Source organism: Panthera tigris, chromosome X (genome assembly GCF_018350195.1).
Source record: "Panthera tigris isolate Pti1 chromosome X, P.tigris_Pti1_mat1.1, whole genome shotgun sequence".
Classification (NCBI taxonomy): Eukaryota; Metazoa; Chordata; class Mammalia; order Carnivora; family Felidae; genus Panthera; species Panthera tigris.
Window position 1 is genome coordinate 26,796,506 of NC_056677.1, and position 21,112 is coordinate 26,817,617.

The window sequence follows — 21,112 nt, forward strand, 5'->3', positions numbered from 1 at the left end:
GAGACTCTGGGATGCATGGATTAGCAATGCCATCCAGGAGTGTATGTATAAATTGTGTGATATATATATATATATACATACATATGTATATGTATGTACATATATGTATATGTATGTATATATGTGTATGTATGTGTATATATGTATGTGTATGTATGTGTATATATGTATATATGTACACATGTGTATATGTATATATGTATGTGTATGTATGTGCATATATATGTGTATATATATATGTATGTATGTATATGTATATATATGTATATATATATATATGAGGGGGATACACACACACACGTGTATACGTATATGTATCTATATGTATAGCTACATATCTATACGTATCGATACGTATATGTATATACGTATACATATCCCCTGCTCACACTCTGACTCTCTCCTTCGCAAAAAGAAACACTAAAATATTTTTAAGAAATCAAGTAGTGACTAACTGCATTTCTCTGTATGATACAACCTTATAGAACAAATGTTTGAGAACTCAAACCCCCGGAAAGCAGTCTAAAAAAAAGGAGGCATTAGGAAAAGGCCCAGGATTTTTCACACTGGATTAGTAGTGAGAAGGCGAGGGGGAGGAAATGGAAATCATGTCCGGCAAATACAGGTCTGGAGTACTGTTACTGGAACTCCTACATGTGGCTCAGGGAAGGCCTCATAGAAACCAGTTACTCAAGATTTGGGGGCAGGTACAGCCCAGCTGTGTTTGGTAACTTTTGCAATTCTGGATGGGTACATTATCCTGACGGGAGTGAGTACCCGCCATTGGGGCCAAGAGAGTCTAGGACCATATCCTGCTTTGCTCAGAGGATCTGAGGCCTACTGAAGCTTCTAAAATACCTTGGGGACATGAGCTAGCCAAATGTCATTGGACTAACAACAAAGAAACATAAGACGAAATGTAGGCAAGCCTTTCATAAACGGCATCGGGCTTGGAGACTTCCATTGGTAACCTAATTCTTGGCTCTTTATGTCGGTTGGTTGAATGTCTGGTGTGGTGCCCAGGACGGAGGGGCAGCACTGGCCTCAGACACCGACTGCCTTAGGCTCATGTCCTTTACCCTTGGATTTCAGATGTCAGATACTTTTTTTTTTTTTTTTGCAAGAGGATTCTTATGTGAATTCTCATTTCTAACATTATGAGGCTATCCCATAGATCTCCAACAAAACGGAGACCCTTTTTGTAATATTAACTCCTTGATTTCTGCTAAATGCTGAGGGCTTGTGTGGAGCTAAGACAGGGGGTAGTCTGCAGACTGAGTACATCCGCCTGCCTTTCCTATCCCTTTTGCCTCTGGTAGACATTCTTGACAATAAATTATGCCATTGAAACACATGCTCTTTTTTAATAGAGATGCGACTGCATTCCATTTCAGCATCAGTTTTTATCATTAGTACCCTGAAGGCAAAGTATTATGCCTTTTCTTTTCACTGTCTTCCTTGCATTCAGTTTTCAGGGCAATTTTGTACATTTTCACACTTGGGCATGATCGCTTTTGACCAGCAAACAGAATAAGGACAAGAAATAATGAAACAGACTCAGAACTAATGACCTAGATGTAGCATCATCGGGATAACTTGGAGGTGGTTAAGTTAACAAAATCAACCCACTAGATTTTAGGAAAGCAATATGCAGTGTGTAGGCATGAAGAAATCGGGTGCTTTTATTTCCCAAACAATTATCAGTAATTACATTTCAGCTATGGTTTCCCCTCAGAGTCACCACGCTTGAAATTTGTGGCACTAAAAGAATAGCAATTAACTGCTGTGTTTCTCCCATCAAGAATCCTCATGTTTTTATGAAAAATGATTTCTAGTTTCTCTTCTATTTATGGAGCCAGGACGCAACACCCAAACACAAAGGCGGAAGTTCTTTTTTAACACTTTCTCATTTGCATCCATTAGGATTCGTCATCTTTCAGGACCTGGCTTCACGCGGAAGCTCACCACCTCAATGTTCTGGAAGTAACAGCTGAATTACAGCGTTCCCACACTAATAGTATCTATCTTCTTTCTTATGCGTGTTGTGCATTTCGCCTTCACAGATATAAATTAGACAGGAGGAAGAAGACAGAATTGATCACGAAGGAGAGGCTTTTACTTACAAGAACAAGCCGTACAGACCTTAGTGACTTTAATTTCCTTGGAAACTTGTTTCTATAATCCTAACCGTGACTGCTGATTATTTTCTCTTCACAGAAAAAAGAAGCAAACGAACCCCAAAACCAAAGACCAAAAAGATTTCATGTTTTCCATCGCTTTTGAATGGCACAGTGAAGACAAATAAGAAGGTAGTTCACGAGTATTCTGCAGAGGTTAACTGCAAAATATGCACAATTAAAATAAAAAGGCCTGTAATGAGTATAAATAAATCATTCAAGCAGGCCATGTTTTTAGGCTGCTAAGGAAAGGGAAGGAATGCCAATATTTTCCTTCTGAGAAATCTTAATTATATGTGACAAAACATCAAGCAAAATGTCAGTTAATGAAATCTGTTTACTTACTTAAAAATAAGTAATAATCCATAAGCCATTAAAAATATCAAGCACAAGGACATTGATATTCAAATTCAGGAGTTATTTTAGACAGCTTAAGGTTTACAGTTGATAGGTTTTTTGGACTTGCAAACGTATCCGCTGGCCTACAGCGTTCACGGTCTGTGCCCATATTTTCTGCTGCCACGGCCCCTGTCTTGCTCTCACCTTTCCCTACGTGGGTCAAACATCCCCGTAAGGCAGGGGTTCTCAAGTAAGAGCGTGCGCCGTAATCATGCGGACGGCTTGCTAACACAGAGCCTGCAGGGTCCCATCTCCAGTGTTTTCCATTCAGTAGGTCTAGGGTGGACTTAAGAAGTTGGTATTTTTTTTTTTTAGTGTATTTATTTATTTGGGAGAGGCAGAGAGAGCATGAGCAGGGGAGGGGCAAGAAGAGAGAGAGAGGGAGAGAGAGAATCCCAAGCAGGCTCTGCACTGTCATCACAGAGCCAGACGTGGGGCTGGAACTCACGAACCGTGAGATCATGACCTGAGCGGAAACCAGGAGTCGGGCACTTAACCGACGGAGCCACCCAGGTGCTTCTGTGAAGCTGGCATTTTTAACAAGAACTTGGAAGACGCTGCATTCCTACGACTCACCAAACTTATTCTTGACTTAGACCCTTCGCCTGTGTGGTTCCCTCAGCCTGGAGTTTTACATTTGTACTCTCGGCCTCGCTGGCTTTCGTTCGTGAACCTTAGGTCTCACTCAACGTGACTGTGAAAGCGAGCCCATCCTGTCTGCCCCGTTTCAAGAAGCTCCCCCTATTTTTCTCCCTCTCAGCACCCTTCCCTCTTAGCCCAGATCACAATTGCAAAGTGCATACGTACTTGCCTATTTATCAGTTCATCGTCTGGCCTGTCCCGAGACCCTGATCTTCATGAAGGCAATTTTCTATTCTTTTTGTCACCAGGGTAGGCCTGGACCCACTAGATGATAATCCCTCGATACCTTTTCATTAAAGAATAAATGAGAGAATTAGGCCTTTTGGCATTAATTACTAATATTTCAGGTTCGCAGCTCTCCTCAAATTGCTTCATGAACACAGTTGCCTCTAAAACTCTGACACCGATTTCCTAGATAAAAGAAGCCTGTTATTTCCTTCAGTTTCCATAACTGAGTTCTTTAGATCTATTGCTTTGCTTTATTTGACGTTGGAGCACGTGCTCATTTCTGACGTACCTCTAAGCCTCTGAGCGAGAACGTTAACATTGCAGTTTTGGGTGCCAACCAGAGAATTGTCGTCAAGATAGAACAAGTGGGAAAGAAGGGGGAAGTAATCGATTTGGGGAGAATACGTCTTTCCAGGTGGAGTTGTACACTGGCCGGCCCGAGGGGACAGAGGGGGCTGAAATCCGCTGGGGTTGAGATTAGGGATGGCCTGTCTCTTTCTCTCTCTCCCTCTCTCTCTCTCTCTCTCTCTCTCTCTCTCTCTCTCTCATGTTTGGGGTTTTCTACTGTAGACAAAGCTCAATGAAAATATTTCCCGTGCGTTTCCTCTTGCGTGAAAGGGGGACAGGAACGTGGGCAGCGCAGGACTGTGGCGAAGGTGAACGAGGAGGTCGAGGCTACTTCTCCTTCTTTCACTCCACCTACAACCAGTTAAGCACTGCTCAGGCAAGGTGGGGAGCACAGAGTCACACAAGGTCCTGTTTGGTCTAGTTCGGGGAGAGGCTGCGAAGCAGAGGGTCGTAAGTGCATCCCCGAGAGCCACAGACTTAGATCCTTTCTCGCGTAGCTGCAACCCTGGAGCCGACTTCTAATACCACGATGTGGGGAGAGGGGGTGCGGGATCCTGTCTTTCCTCGCTCCTCCGTCATGTAGCTTTGTGAGGTCTCCCTGAACCAGACATAAAAGTGATAAAGGGAGCGGAGGCGCGGCGAGACGAGAAAAGATACGCGTTCAGCGCTTGAACCAAAGGGTAGGAAGCAGGAAAGCGTCACGTGTTTGGGGAAGGGCAAATAGCCCTCACTAAGGTGGAACGCAGCAAGGTTGTGATGGCCTTGGTGTGGCAGATAACGAAGGTTTCTGCCAAGGGGAATGGGCACGTGCCCGGCAACCCTAGATTTGTTCGCTACTCACTGGGAAACACTTATTTTGTATCCACTATGCACTATGTATGTACGTGCTGTGTACACATGTACTATGCCCTGGGAAAACGCAACTCTCCACAGGCTGACATTCAGTACCAAGAGAGAGGCAACTCAGTGGGTTACGGAAAAGACAGCGTAATGGTGCTGTGAGAAGGTGCGTCAACGGGGCTTGCAAAGCGCAGAGCAGGCTGAGGCAGGTCAGGAGCACCTCCCTGAGTAGACAAGCTGGGGAGTAACAGAAAGGGCGCGTTCTTCTGGGTGTGGCAGGTTCACGTAGAACATCTCAAGTAGACGGGTGTAAGCCTGTGGTCCTTTCGGAAAGAAGAGTGCAAATGAATATCTGTAGATTTGGGCAAGAAGTAACAATGGCCCGAGTCGGAATGGTTGACAGATGGGAGCAAGTCGACTGTAAAATAATTTGTAAAGGTCTAACGTGTCTGAGGGAGAGCATTCTGTCCTGGGTTTTGGTGCACGTTTGTTTATTCATTCCCTCCAGAAAATATCGCTGAGCACCTATTTGTGCCAGGGAATGTTCCAAGCACTGGGGAGACGGCAGTGCAGAAAACAGATCGAGTTCCTATGGCCGTGCGACCTAACTCTAACGGTTATACTTGCATGTAAACGATGATTGTTATTATACAGGGAAATAAATTCCAAGCCAAAGTGGGTCCGTCGCTATAAAACGTCACATTTTTGACCAAGCAAACGCAGGACAAAGTATGGTACCGTATCGTATGGAGTAGTTGCCAAGAGATTCCTTTTTGTCTGTTGAAAACAAATTAGGTTACGTCCGCATGTATGAATAATAATTAACAGAGGAATGTAGGGTTGCGAGGTTGCCTGTTCCATATGCTACACCTAGTTGGCTTGACACTCGGCACACTTATTTTTGTTCGAAGGCACTCACTGGTGAAACAAAATGAGTTTTTGCGGAATTGATTTTCCATTCAATATATTGTTATCAACTTAGAAATACTACAACAGAACCGAACAAGAGAGGAATATAAATTTTCTAAGAGCTGAGATAAAAATAATTAAATGGAAGAGGGCTAAAAAGGATTGTAAAATGCCCTTCAGCATCTACGTTTCTTTTCCGATTATTGTAGCTCCTGAATTTTATAAATGGTTTTAGTCTTTCCAAGACACCTTTTGTTCCAACAAGTGGGACAACAAAAGATCAAGATATCTGACTACTTCGAGTCAAATGAAATGAATATAAAATGGATTTTCTTCATTAAAATCTATGCAAGAGCACGTTTAAAAATTAGATTGGTAAGGTTTTTTAGAGTGGTTCCTCTTCATTATATCCCTAGGCTGAAAAGAAAGTCTTATTATGTATTTATTTGCACACTACGTTGCCCCTCCAGATATATCAGGGGCTATTATTTTATGTCAATATATATGCATATGTGGGAAAGATCTAGCCTCTTAAGTGGAACCAGGAGTTGACTCGGCTTTTCACTATATTATTGAGAACTTTCACTTTCTTTTTTTTTTTTTGGTGGATTTTATATTTATATTTATATATATATTTTTTAATATAAAATTTGTTGTCAGATTGGTTTCCATACAACACCCAGTGCTCATCCCAACAGGTGCCCTTCTCAATGCCCGTCACCCACCCACCCCAAGGACTTTCACTTTCAAGATATTCCTCTGATTTTTCTGATCACACCTTAGAGTAAGATCTAAATTCATATCCTGTGCTGTTCTGTTATGACAACTGCTATCATGATAATGTCCACTTAAGTGCATGTGGATGATGAATAAATTACCTCTTATACAAATGTGTCTGAATGTCAAGCTGTCTGATGAACGCGCTTAAATGTTATTTCAAAAAAAGTCAAAGTCATTGGCCAAACCTAGCTTTAAAAAAAGTGATCAGTATTCAGGTAACAGAGACATCACACTTTAATAGTAATAGATTTTTTTTTTCTTTTTCAAAAAAGGAGTATGACTTAGCATCCTCAAAAATCTGGGTGAGTGATGTTGTATCGATTATTTAAAGGAGAGTCCTATTTCAGTTGAAAAAAGGGTTTAAAATCTGAAAAAAAAATCTTTTCACTAAGCGCTCAACATTTTTTTTGGAAGGTCAAAGTGGGTCAGATTTCATTAAGACCCATCTTGCATCTGACACTCAACCCCAACCCCCAGGCAATTTTAACACTGAGACAATCTTGAAAATGTCTTTTTTCAACCTGTATGACAAAATGGCAGGGCGGTTCCAAAGGTAATATTTTATTCCCTGGGTGAGCCAAGAGATCAATAGAACTTACGCTCGCTTGTTTACCTTACATTTCTTTTAACTTTATGCTTTATCGGATGCACAAAAGTCACTATTATATTGGACAACTCTTCTCACGATTCTAGTACGCGGCCTGTGTGGGTGGGGAACAATGAACCATTCTCTGGCGTTAGCCCTGTCCCTGCTAGAAGTATGTTGAGGCCGACAGCCAACTGAATAGGTGGAATGCTGATGCACTGGCCTACTTGTGCTTGGGACAGACAAAAGCCTTAAACCACGGGGCAGTTCAACGAGAATGACTTCATAAGACCTGATAGGATGTAAGTTCACAACAATGTACAGATTCCAAACTGGGTTAAAATGTTTTCAGGTAGGAAGAGAAGTAAATCAGCTGAAACTCAGTTGTGGTCTGTCACCTGTTCTCAAAAACCAACCAATATATACTGCTTCCTTTCCTCCTTCGCTTTAGTTTCTACTTAGATAATTGCTATACTTTGGCATATATGGCTGATAAATCGACTTTATTCTCCTCGCTAACTTGTTTAATGCCATGTGAAGATCATAATAATAGGGTTTGAATATTTGATAGGAAAAAGTTCTAAATGAGCCCACTGAGTCCATAAGAATGTGGAATCCCAGGGAACAAGGCTTCTAAAAGCATGTGTGCTTTGAAACAGAACCAGCAGGCTCTTAGCTGCATGAGGGAAAAACATTCACCATAAAAATCAATTCTTTAAAAGGAAATAGAAATCTATCTTAGTGTTAGATTTTCCAGCCTCACTCTGGCTAAGAGAATTTGACATTTTAGGACTGAACACACTGTAGAAACCTAATAAATATTGAAGTTTATAAACAAAAACATAACAATGATATGTGGACCAATTTTTAAAAATATTGAAAATCAATGTGCCCTTACTCTGCCTAATTCGGTTAACTCAATTATTTAATGTATACTTGATTTGAGTGGGTTTATACACAGTTATTTCAATTTTACATTGAACATTAATCAAATTACTTTTCATGTAACCCCCTCCCCCACACCCGGCCAGGAATCCAGAATAAAAGGGAAAGTTTGTTTGGAATGTTTCTTGGTTAACACTAAAGCATACTTAAACACATTTGTTTCTATTATATTTACTCCACGATTGTCCTTACATATACCACTCATCCCATACCACAACACTGAATTTTTTTCACAGGCATTTAATAGACTGATTTGGCACTGACTTCGAGGAAAAAAAATCCCCCTTCCCCACTCACTGCAGTTCAGACCTACTTCCTACTTCCTCCCGACGTCGCCTCACATCTGTTTCCATCTCTCCACACGTACGCTCTCCGCCCCTGAACGCAGATCCTCAGTGGGGTGACAAGCTATAAAATGCAGGAACTCCTGGATAAGCTACCCAGTATTCATATCCACCAAGGAGGCTTTAACTTTAAAAAGCTGAATAGTCTCGGGGCACCTGGGTGGCTCAGTTGGTTTAGCGCCCAACTCTTGATTTCAGCTCAGGTCATGATCTCAGCGTCATGGGATCAAGTCCCATGTCAGGCTCTGAGCTGAGCGTGGAGCCTGCTTGGGATTCTCTCTCTCTCTCTCTCTCTCTCACAAAAGAAAATTTAAAAAAGTGGAAGAGTCTCAAAGATTCTGAATGTCTTCGATTCCAGAAACTCTATGAAGTACTTGCTTATAAACAGTGTGCTCAGCAGGAAATTCTGAGGAGAAGTTTGAGATTTAATTGTTGTTATTAAGAAAATTTAATTGTTATTCGTAAACGTGATAGCGTGTAGACGAGGCGAACGATTATGTGACTAAACGCCTCAATTTTAAAGTAGCAATAGCGAGAAGGCATGTGAAGCTTAAAGTCATCTGAAGCAACCCCTAAACTATGGGAGGACCAGTAAAATAGTAAGAGGAAAACTGGACTAAGTAACTGTGAATGGCTTCCACGAGAGAGACTCAGGGAGAGCGCGTCATCTTTCATTTCCAGGTTTCGGAGGGAAACTACGCTCCCTACCGAAGCTATCGGTCACTCACACAGAAGGCCATGGGCTGGCATTCACTTTTATTTTTTTAATTTTTATTTATTTTATTTAATTTTACTTATTTACTTACTTATTTATTTTTTGGCTTGCGTTCACTTTTCAATGAGATGCTGTGGATGTTGATAAATATAAGTGAAGCAATAAATGATATATTTATGGGAGAATTACTGACAGATCGATGAATTATTAGCAATAAACAATTGCTATAAACAATTGCAATAAACAATTGCAAATACGTATTTCTATACATAAACTGCAGCTGCACAATGGAATGGTGGTTCTCCAAGGGTCCCTGCACCAACAGCATCGAGGGCAGTGGTTAGAAACGTAGATTCTCAGCCCTGCTCCAGCCGGTCTGGATCAGAAGCTCTGGGCGAGGTGTTCACCAACCTGGGCTTCCACAAGCCCTCCGGGTGATCCCGAGGCACACTAAGGTGAGAACCACTGCCACGGAAAATTCCTGACGTTCTCAATGACCATGTCTGGATAGCTTGAATCCCCAAATTTGCAAATATCTGATCAATTCAGACACCTGTAAGCTGTATAACTATGAAGCCCAAGTCTCTTATAAAGCCATTTCCTTACTAATGAGCATCACTTTCTCAGACCCGTTCATTAGCTCTACCCGTTCACGGTCCATCCCAAAAAGTACGTAGGGGGTGGGTCAGAGCGAGGGTGAATTTTCCAGCAAGAAACACAATCTTCTCCACTTCTAAAGAATGACTGCACGTGCAAGAACAAAACAACATTAAAACGGCCATGTTGAGATATGGCAGCTGAGTGGATTACTAGGTTCGCTTGCCGGTTGCAGGAGACTCTTTTCCTGGCCTGGGCATCTGTCCCCCAGCTGCTGTGACTGTTGGCTACTGATGTCTCATGGCTGCCTCTCATCTTCGGGAAGGTGACCTCTGCTGATGGGAGGCCCCTAGTCCAGGAGTTAACAGGTACTCCTGGCCCGGGAGGTAACTGATGTCTCCGGGGGTGAGCCACAGCCAGGGGTGTGATGGAGCGGAGCCCAAGAGCCCACTGTGTGCTTCTCTTCCCAATTCTGCATTCCGCGAGATCATGTTGGTAGCCCGAGTCTTCCCGGGGTGGGAGTATCTACACAGCCAGAATTGGACAAGGCCACAAATCGGTGTTCACTCCGCCCCAGAGCTAACTAATCCACATTTATTGGCATGTTACTGGTCACACCCAGCCATTATCTGGGGTATGAATGGACAACTCTGTTGTACGGTATATACTCCAGAGTCCTCTGTGTAGGGAAGAGGACACACGGCTAGATTTGCCTGCGATGGTATACTGGCTTGGCCCTTCTTCTCCCTTCTTATGCTTCCCTGACTCCCATACAGGCTTCTCCTGAAAGCAGACTGTCGATAAATCAACGTGCACCCAGACCCCTGCTCTCAGGGTCTGTTTCCAGGGAACGTGACCTCTAACACAAGTTAAGTCATTAGTTAATTGACTGCTGCACAGAAACCTCGAAGAGTACGTGTTCAAAATTACAAAGACCTCTAAGTCATGGACCCTGTGGGTCACAGTGATCAGATAAAACTGCGACAGATAAATCTGAAATGGCAGGGATCTACTCTGTGTGTATGTGTACAGAAGAGAAAGAAGCTTATGGAAAAAGAGGAAGCCTGCACAAATCGGGCAGGTTTTCATATCGTGCTTCTCAAAGTACACTTTCGTGCCCATGGGTAAATGTACTGGCAGATTTCACTTAAGGTTTGGGAGAAAAACACTCTCGTATTAAAACACAACAAATGCAGGGGCGACTGGGTGGCTCAGTCGGTTGAGCGTCCGACTTCGGCTCAGGTCATGATCTCGCGGTCTGTGAGTTCGAGCCCTGAGTCGGGCTCTGTGCTGACAGCTCAGAGCCTGGAGCCTGCTTCCGATTCTGTGTCTCCCTCTCTGCCCCTCCCCTGCCCATGCTCTGTCTCTCTCTCTCTCTGTCCAAAATAAATAAATATTAAAAAAAAATTTTAAACATAACAAATGCATTGTGGAGAAGATCATGGAATCGACAGATGTAAACAATAAAATAAGAAACATCCAAGATATTTCATGCTTGTGGTAAAAGGAGGTTAAGCATGTGGGAAGGGAAGAGAGCAAGCTTCAACTCCTTGGCTATTAAGAGAAGCCATGTGGAAGGGTTTGAGAAGCACTGTGTAAAATATCACCGAAAAATGTTATTTTGGTCTAAAAAAAATCATACCAGGAAAAAATTTCCTCTTCCCATCATGAAAAAGTCAACCCTCTTAAAAGGAGAGGGTCACATTAGTATCGTGAGCACATCTGCTCCCATGATACGCAGACAACTGGTTTACCAAGAACAGTTATTCGATGCCATTGTGTAACTTACTTAACGTAATGTTGTGTAAGGCCTAATATTGGTGCCAGTGTTAACCGTGGAGTTCTGAAACTTGTAATTGCTGAGCGTCACAGGAACACAGCAGGGGCCCACTCCTTGGGTGATTTGTTCTTAAGCCATTCCTTGTTGTGCTTATGGTAGGAGAGTAACACAGTTGTGAACCTGAAACCTGTGACGACGTCGGTAAATTCCAAAGGAGAACAGAAATACACATTGGCTGCGTGCTTCCATTTTCTAAGGAAATATGGAATTTCAGTTAAGTAACACGCACATTTCCCAACTGTTTCCAGTTAATGGGGCACCTGCACACATATGCACAAGCTGGCACAAATTCTTGCTCCCCCAGCTTGGAGCTATGTAACAATCTGTTGAGCAAGACTAAGCTGCCATGAATAGGATTCCTAATACAATTTGATTCATGAAATAAATTAAATATTCACACTCCATAATGAGATCAGACTTCTCTGGGTATACGTTTTGACCATGTCAGGAATGAGTGAATGACTGAGTTTTTAGATCCATCGATGCTGACAGTATATTACTTAAGCTTTTATTTGGAAGAGTCTTTGTATTATCTAAGACTCTTGGGGAATAGTATTTATAATTACTACCAGCCACCACAATCCTCAGTGAACAGGACTGGCATAGTAAAGGATCAGGCTTTGATATGGTTGTTTTCGTATAGTAGGAAGGATGACATTCTTTGGAGACATTGTTATTATCTAATTAAGTATTTCCTTAGCAGAATAATGTCAGATGAACCCGGTGGCTGAACATTCTGATTATCCATGTTGTCCTAAATGTCCCATGACCAGAAGAGGAGCTGTATGGCTCTGATGTAACGCCATGACAATGGTAACCGATTCTAGCTCCTTCTTTTGTCACGGCCCATCAAAGGCATACAAAGAAGTCCCAATTAAAATAAGTTCAATAATAAAAAGAGCGTGTTCCTTTTCCAACTGTTCTAAAGCCTTTCCCTGTCTTGAAGCAAAGTTCACTCAGTAATTATCTTATTTATGAAAGTAAAAGCAGAAGGATGTTGCTCTTATTACATAAAGGCCTTTATGCTTTGAACGTAGACGGCATCTCGAAAGAGTCAAAAAGAAAGCGTGTTGAATGTCATCAACTCGTTTCCTCCCACCCACTGTTTTAAACCGTTTGGTCAGTTCCAGCGTATTCCACACTCACATAAGTTGTTTATGAAGAGCCAAATTAATAGTCTTTGCAATTGTTTGCCTTGGAATCTAGAGAGCTGACAAATGAATTAGAAGAAAATGGCAATTCTACATGAATTAGCTTTTAAAGCTCCCTAAGAGGCTGATGCAGAACTTAATAAGAGACTTATTAGGAGAAGTAGGACAACTTAATTCAGATTGATTATAGACTTGGGTGAAGACAGCTGGGGTTCAAATGAAACCGAAAAAGAACTTATATGCACTTCAAAGTATGCTAAGCAGATGTCTGAAACAATTACTCTGCACTGGCTTTTCAGAAGTTTCAAAGGCAGGATGGGAATAGCATGGTAAACGAAGGTTCTATTTGCCTAAGTCGAGGTAGAGGCTTTTAAAACACACACAGCGCTCACTAAAATCAGACGCCTTGGGTAAGAAACGTGATTCGACATCGCTGTCCTAAGTAATTTGCTCTTAGCTTTATAAACAAAGCAAGAAATGAGAGCAAATCCATGAGAACTAAGTAATGAGCTGTCCCGGAACGCTAACTTACAATTTATCGTACACTGAACAAATAATTTGGTCAGGATTTTTAAGATGACTCATTCCTACTTTAGTTCCTAAGCTCTCTTGAAGCCAACAATGGCCGTTCTATTTCAAAAAAATAAACACTGCACTTTTACAGTATGTAAGTGAGACTTTACTGGAATATGCCTTCTTCCGGAAGTATTCCAAGATATTAGAGGGCAAGTGATAGGCTTTTAAACATCACAAATGCATGCTTTACACATGAGATAAAACCCAAGTTGCTTCGTGTGACAGGTGCTAGTTCCATAGTCAACCCAGATTTATAAAGGATTGCATCTTTCTTGCTTGTATATTCTTCTGAAAGGCTTACTTGACACAGCACGTGTATAAAAATAACAACAAAAGCCTCCACAGAGCAGTTCATTTGCTGTTTACAACCATTAACAGAACATTAGTAAACTTTCCTTTTCCTACTACAGGCAGTGCACCTCATTCAATATGGAGACATCATTTGTTTATGCAGAGTTCATTCTCGGGGCTGCCCTGTTGGTGATGGTTCTGTCTAACCTTGCCTACCTCCCACCGAATGGATGACAAGCTTTCCATCTGACTGGGTCATTAGCTTCCTCTATAAAACTCACATACAAGAAAGGACTCAAAGCTGGCTCGTATAAAAGACAATAAAACAAAATGAATAAAACAATAATAAAACATTAGAAACCAGAGTTAAGATGAGAAAACACTAAGGGAAGAGAGGGTCGCGTGAACACGGCTGAGAGCTTCCGCTTTTCTCCGTGTCAAATTCTGAGCTAGCATTCCTTTCGCAGATTTCTCAGATCAACCAAACCACAGAGACTCAGGAGGGTAGGCCCGCAGCGATGTGTGTGCCAGTTACCTTCTTAAATTTGTAGATGCACATGTTGAGCAGAAAGAAGCCAGAAGGGCATGATGGCTTCGTGAGAGTCCCTGGTCTACTATCCATATTATTACCTTGTTCTCAATTCTAATTCCAGAAAGCTCTAATCAAAACGTGTCACCGTAAGAACTTCAAGGAAAAATTCAGCGAACCCCTGTCCTTGACCATTCACAGGAAGAGATGTAAGTTAAAACTCGGATAAAAAACTATATACTAAGTACCTATGTGGAGGTGATGCATTTGTAATAATCCCAAATGGCAGGCTGGGGGAGTTTAATGATGGTTATGGTGTGAAAACCTGTGCTTTGAGGCAACGGGCAAACTAGGGACAATGAAATGTTCCTGGCTCCAGAATGATGTACCGCTCGGTACAAAGACACCATGGTCGATGAGAACAAAAAGAAAACTTGGAAAGCCAACGACTCCCAAAGATTTTCACACAGGAATTGTTCTCAAGAACAAAAACATCATACGTAGACTTGAGCTTCAAAGTCATCCCACTTTATGAAAACCTGCATATGTTCCATTCACGGATCTAAGCAGAGCACCTAGTGATTCAAGGAGTTATTCTTACTCTCCATTGCGATAAGGAAAGCAAGAATATTTGTAGAGACACAGAAACGCTGGTGTTATTTCCAGTTAAGTGGGGAATCGTGTTTGTGTCCTTAAAATATTTGCTAAGCACTATAAATCATGAATTTTAAAAATAAAGAGGCCTTTACATTTTGGGTTTTATTCTGGGGATTATTCCTAAGGAAGCTGCACGCGGAAGGCCGAGATTTTCTTTGGGGGCCTGACAGTCAATATTGACATTGTGTTCCTTCTTCTTGATTTACCGCACGCACGCTGTCCCGGAGATGATTAGCCAGCAACAATGCAACCTCCAGAGCGTCCCAGGATTTTGAGGTTGCTGCTGTTCTATCCACGCTCCAAATCCCAAAGCCACATTGGCCAATGAAATGATTTAATGCTAAATCCCACAGAAATACACATGGCAGAGTTACGTGTGCAACAACTTTAACAAATAAGATCAGAATGGAGGTGGGTATTACAATAGAGTCACTAGGGGTGATGAAAACGAGCTGAAGTGGGTAAAGAAAATGTTCTCTGGCTACATGCCTGGCTATCGCTTTGGAGTCCCCTACAGCGTGGAGTCTCCGAGGGCTTAAATTGCTGAGTAGAAAAATGGGAACAGTGGTTTTAAGGACTCTTCTACTTCTTTTCAAAGTAAGTTTTAGTTAATAAAATTCACTCCTTATAAACTACCACCACCAAAGCCTCAGAGTTTCAAACCCAGTGTTGTTGAGAAGCCACAGAGAAAACCGATTTCTTTGAAGTGTTGGCATATTCACGCTCTTTCAGAAAGGGCTATTTAGCGCATGGGTGTTTTGCTGTTATCGGGATCAGAATGAGAGTCTTCCTGGTTAGGGTGTGGGAAATGAACTGGGGCCGAGGATCGAGCACAGGTAGGAGAAGGGAAGTGAAAGGAAAAATGCAGACAGGCTTCAGTGAGGATCGGCTGATTGTGAGCTGTTCTACTTTTAGTGATATTTCACTATGGAATCCTGTTGAGTGCATTCTCCATCCATACTCCGTACCCTACAAAGGCTCCTGTGCGGCACATATGGCTACAAGTGAATCCCTTATAGACTCGGCCACTTAATTAATAAACGAATGTGGTTCCTCTGGGACATTCTCCTAAACGTCTTTGTCATTTTGGGGGCTGATTTCTTTTTAAACGTCGTGCCTGTACGTTTTAATAAAAGTACTAGTTTTAAGGCTGAACAAATACAAGGTAATACGTCTCAACACTTTATTTTAATTTTCCAGTAGCCGTTGATGTTAACCATTGCTTTAATTATTAGACATGGAGTCAAAGAATGTTAGGGGGGAAGAGATTTTCCAAGTTATAGAGCCCTCCTTTTTAATCTTCTCTTAAATCTGCACCCACTGTTTTCGTGCAGAGCTATTCCGTTCACCATTAGACTGTCGGCTTCACCAGGGCAAAGACCTACGATAACTACATATTGCAGAATGGCTCATAACCAAGAGTGGGGCAAAGAAATAAAGAAGCAGAAGTAAATTCCTTTATATGTTGCTGACCCTTGCTCTTAGGAAGCTCATTGCCTGTGGGAAATTTGAGTGTGACAATTGAAGCACGTGTGGTGATCTAAGAAGGCAGTGAACTGAGGGCCATTTCTTCCGCTCGGTAGGAGCTGGGGGTGGGAGACACTCCGGACAAACTACAAAGACAGACGCCATTTGAGCTGGGCATTGAGGGCTCAATAGAAGATCACCAGGCACATAAGGTGGAGGTAATCGAGGCCAAGAGAAGAGCATCTGCAAAGGCAGAGAGTGGTGAAGAAAGGTGGCATATTTGGGTAAAGGGGTGGTATGGTCAGAGTGAATGGAATGGCCAGGATGATGGGAGTCACAGTTGGGAATCTAAACCAGGGCTAGGAAGAAAAGGGCCGCCTGCCCTCTTCATTCATTGGGCTTCATTGTCAGGCAGGTAGGAGTTGGGACTGGAATCATAAGAGGGTGGATAAGGTAGAAATATCAGGAAAGAAACCGTTCATTCATTCACTCGTTCACCAAATATTTAAAATTCTTTATCACTCATCGTGAGAAGCCCCGGGTGTTACACACAAGTGCTGAATGACTGTTCTGTACGCCAGAAACTATTATTACACTGCGTGTTAACTAAGCGGAAGTTAAATATGAACTTAAAAAAAGGGAAACGCAGTGTTCATGATACGTCAGGTACAGCGAATGGGATCCATAGATGTACAATACAATCATCTGAGTAACACACACTAGGGGCCAGAACAGGACACTGATTGAAAAGAGGAGAGAAAACAGAAAAGAGACATTCTGAGGTAGAATGAGCCGTCATGCGCAATCAGTCAAAACGGAGAAGGACTTAAGGAAGAAACTCAAGTCTCAAGCCTGAGCAACTTGTTGGATTAAGATCCATTCAGTGAAATAGGAAACACGGAGGAAAAGGCAGGTAAGAGGGGACCGCAGCAGGGGAATGGTCAAACACGAGACTGAACGAACTTGATTTCAGAACGGTTGCATTTTGATTCTAACGACATGTGGGTGAGGAGATCAGACAAGAGACCCAGACCGGAAATCTACATTTGTCGCTGTCATGCCACTTCGAATCGGGAGTATTTATACAATACAAAGGGAACGGAGCTAAGGTTAGAAACTTGGGCACACGAACATCTGAAGAGTGGGCAGGGTTTCAGAACTGAGGGAAATAAAGGAAGAAGAAGAACGTATGAAACAATGTCATGAAAGCCAAAGGAGACGACACCTGCCGAGATGAGTCTGCTGGTGACCATGCCAAGTGCAGGTGAGAATTTCACTTCTTTTGAATTCGAACCTGGGAGGACTTTTGTTGGGTTTGACACTGGATGAGTAAATGAAATGTTTCAAGTTGGTTATGTTTTCAAGTTGGTTTTCATAACGATATTCCTAAATATGTATCTTCTTTTCAATAAATATATTTATCATCTTGGTACCACAAGAGAATTTAACTTCGGCCTCATGGGCAGTATTCCAAATATATAATGATATTGCCCAATATCCGCGGTGGACTAATGTATAACGTATTATATACATTGCCTTCTAAGGGAAGGACAGCAGTAACAGCCTCAATGCACAGTACCATAACTCACCCAAGTCATGTAATTTTGTTAGCAAAAAGGCCAAAGCCTAGACTCCCGGCTCTTGATGAAGTGTTCTATTTGTCCCTACTCTGACACTAAGTATCACAAAGAACACACACGCATGCGCGCCCATGCACGCAACTCAGGTCATTTTCGTACAAGCGCTTAAGTTCATTCCCTAATAGCAAAATAAAGGGGATTTTTTCACCCTGTAACTTTTAAATATTTCATTCCACGTTATCAGAGACAGAGATGATCAGATCACCAATTCCTCCTAGAGAAAATACCACATGCAAGATGATTTCGAATTTGTGAAAGATCAACGGATTTCTAATGCATGAGGGCCCTATTTTAAACTTAGGGAGAAGAGGGTGCCCGGGTGGCTCAGTCGGTTGAACGTCCGACTTCGGCTCAGGTCATGATCTCACAGTTCGTGAGTTCAAGCCTCGCGCCGGGCTCTGTGCTGACAGCTCGGCGCCTGGAGCCTGCTCCGGATTCTGTGTGTGTCTCCCTCTCTGCCCCTACCCTGCTCGCATTCTGTCTCTGTCTCTCTCAAAAATAAACATTAAAACATTTTTTTCTTAAACTTTGGGAGAAGAAAGCACCACACCCAAGTTCAGATTGGAACCTTTCAAGTCTCTCAAAGGGCCCCGAAGCAAAGGAACAGAAGGTACCTTGACTTTTTCGAGGTGATCTTGGAGAGAGTCAATGAGGAGGTCACCCACAGGCTGCCAGGAGCCCTTGATCACCTCAGCCTGACGCAGCTTGAGGTCAAGCTCATCGGTTGCTTCCTGAAGTTCCTGGAGTCTTTCGAGGGCCTCGTCTATTTTTCTCTGCCAGTCTGCAGAGTGCAGGTTCAGTTTTTCCCACTCGGTGTTGACCTCCTCAGCCTGCTTTCGCAGGAGCCGTGTAACATTCTGGGCTCTCTCCTCAGGAGGCAGCTCTAAATTGGTAACATGACAAGGTTTTAGGCCACAGTCCTTTTTGTTTTTGTTTTTGTTTTTGTTTTTGTTTTTTTTAAAAAAACATTGTTGAAAAGGTCATACCGGAAGAAAGAAAGTACAGTGCAACAAGAGGGCAACCCATTGATTAATGGTTCTTTCGCACCTAGGCATAAATTCCGACAATGTCTGCGCATCTCAGGTCTGTCCTCCTCTGTTCTACCTTCTATCATTCAGATCATCCAAGATCCATTCAAGCCATTGAACAGAAACATGTTAGAATGCGCACCACAAGCTCTAATTTACTTCAGCCAGGCTCTTAAAAGGAAAATTAGGTTGTAGTCTTTATAACGATAGGATCCCTTCTCGCAGCAAATCTCTTTTGTTTCTTATTTTCTAAGTGTTTCAATAACTGATCACTAACGAGTCTCTCTTAATGTTTATTTATGAATGTGCAACCAGATTTATGCATGGTGGTTTAGGGTTCCTTTTTCTTTCCCAACATCTATGTTTAATTTGAATCGATTCTATTTAACTTAGAAAATATGAGCGCCATCCAGACCCTGGCAGCAAGAATGGATGGGTCGCTCTGTCACCACTGATCCTTCTATCAATATGTTATTACAGTTCCACATTCAATTACCTCTGGGCTCCTGGTAGAGTTTCTCTAGTCCTTCTAAAGGCTGCTCTGTCAGAAATATTCGTACAGTCTCAAGAGTACTCATGATTACAGGTTCTTTCGTTTTCAATTCTCTCTTGAAGGCCTGTGAAATGAGATGAAAAGAAATGCTTATTTGGCTTGTGGCATTCTTCTCAAAATTAATCCTGGTTGTTCAGAACTTGGTTATGAAATTCCCAGGTCAATTTCTATCTCCTGTATTTATAAACCGATTGTCACAAAATGATAAATGAGCCCGTATGGGTCTTTCTGTTAATCAGGAAACCACTGTGTATATAAAACTATTCTGGAGAGCATGGGGGAACTTTCAAGATACGTTGATGCTTTTTCATTAAGATAAGAGTGATTTACTTGTACAACCTGAGCGCCAAACTTGAAATCTGAAGGCAAAGTTGAACGATACATATTACAAGATGCTCACGGGGATAATGAAGACTTCTGTATACCCGAAAGAATGGTTATTCTAGAGCATAGTAGGGGGCCTGAAGGGCTATTTGGAAGAACCTAGGTTGTACTGAAATACACAACCAATTCAATCCATAACCGTCAGTTAATTCTGTCAAAATGTCTGACAACTTATAAAGTGAAGTATTCACAGTAAAAACTCAGTCCTTTTGAAAAATACCCATTATCTAATGTGACTTCTTTGAGAATGGTAGAAATGCTTTGAGGTATACTGGACTTAGGAATTGAGGGAATAAGTTTCTATGAAAGAATAGGCCTAGAATAGGTCTCTTGGGATCATCTACGCTAGTTATCAATTTTAAACCCTAATCTGTAAGCTTCTTTGATACAGAGGATTAAAAGGAAAGCAAAATGCATAGTTTCTGTCTTCAGGAAGCTTCCGGATGAAAAGAGGGAGAACACCAACACACTAGAAACAGAGCAAAAACAATAAACTTCATACGCAATTGAGTGCCAACAGTGGTGAGACAGCGTATGAGGCTAGAATAAATTGACAGATACTTGGAAACCATCGAAGATAGCTACGGACCAGATTCTACCACCTTAGAAGTGAAGATGTTAATGAAAGTATTAAGTACCACATAAATGTTAATAGATCAGTGTAAACAGTAATAATAATTGCCCCGACATAGAGCTTATTTATTCAAATCCCTTCTCAATTCTGCCCTAGTTTTAGCAATGTTACCTATTGAATTTAGCCCTGTTCTGTTACTGAGAGAAAAATTAGCTGCATCTCCTTTGAACTCCAGATATATTATGTTGTAGGAATGCTCCAGAACTGTATTATATGATACTTGTATAGATAAAATCCTCATCATTCAAAAAAAATCCACGGGGCGCCTGGGTGGCTCAGTCGGTTGAGCGTCCGACTTTGGCTCAGGTCATGATCTCGCGGTTTGTGGGTTTGAGCCCCGCGTCGGGCTCTGTGCTGATGGCTCAGAGCCTGGATCCTGCTTGGGATTCTGTGTCTCCCTCTCTCTCTGCCTCTCCCCTGCCTGCTCTCTGTCTCTTAAAAATAAATAAATGTTAAAAAAAAATTAAAAAAAGAAATCCCGAGTTTGACACTTGGCAAAATGATTTGTCTTCCATAGTTACTTAACAGTTAAGTGGAAAGAGGCAAGGTGCTTGGTTTTTTTTAATGTTTATTTATTTTAAGAGAGAGACAGATTGCTACTGGGGGAGAGGGGCAGAGACAGAGAGGGAGAGAGAATCTTAAGAAGGCTCCATGCTTAGTGCAGAGCCCGATGTGGGACTCGATCCCATGACTGTGACATCATGACCGGAGCCAAAATCAAGAGTCAGACGCTTAACTGACCAAGCCACCCAAGCGCCCCGAGGCAAGGTGTTTGAATTGAAATAATAAAGTTCTAGAAGTGAAATATTAGGATTCAGTCTTTGGATGGGGATGTAGTTTCGGTACAGTGAG

At 42.0% G+C, this 21,112-nt stretch overlaps 1 protein-coding gene across 2 annotated transcripts in view; it reads right to left on the minus strand.

Moving 5' to 3' along the window:
• Window positions 1-21,112, minus strand: part of DMD (dystrophin) — a 1,614,661-nt gene that overhangs the window by 315,466 nt on the left and 1,278,083 nt on the right. For both annotated transcript variants that reach the window (XM_042974140.1, XM_042974135.1), the window contains 2 exons: window positions 19,186-19,306; window positions 18,276-18,544 (listed from right to left, as the gene is read on the minus strand). In XM_042974140.1, coding sequence (XP_042830074.1) covers window positions 18,276-18,544; window positions 19,186-19,306 — 390 coding nt within the window. The remainder of the gene's footprint in view (window positions 1-18,275; window positions 18,545-19,185; window positions 19,307-21,112) is intronic.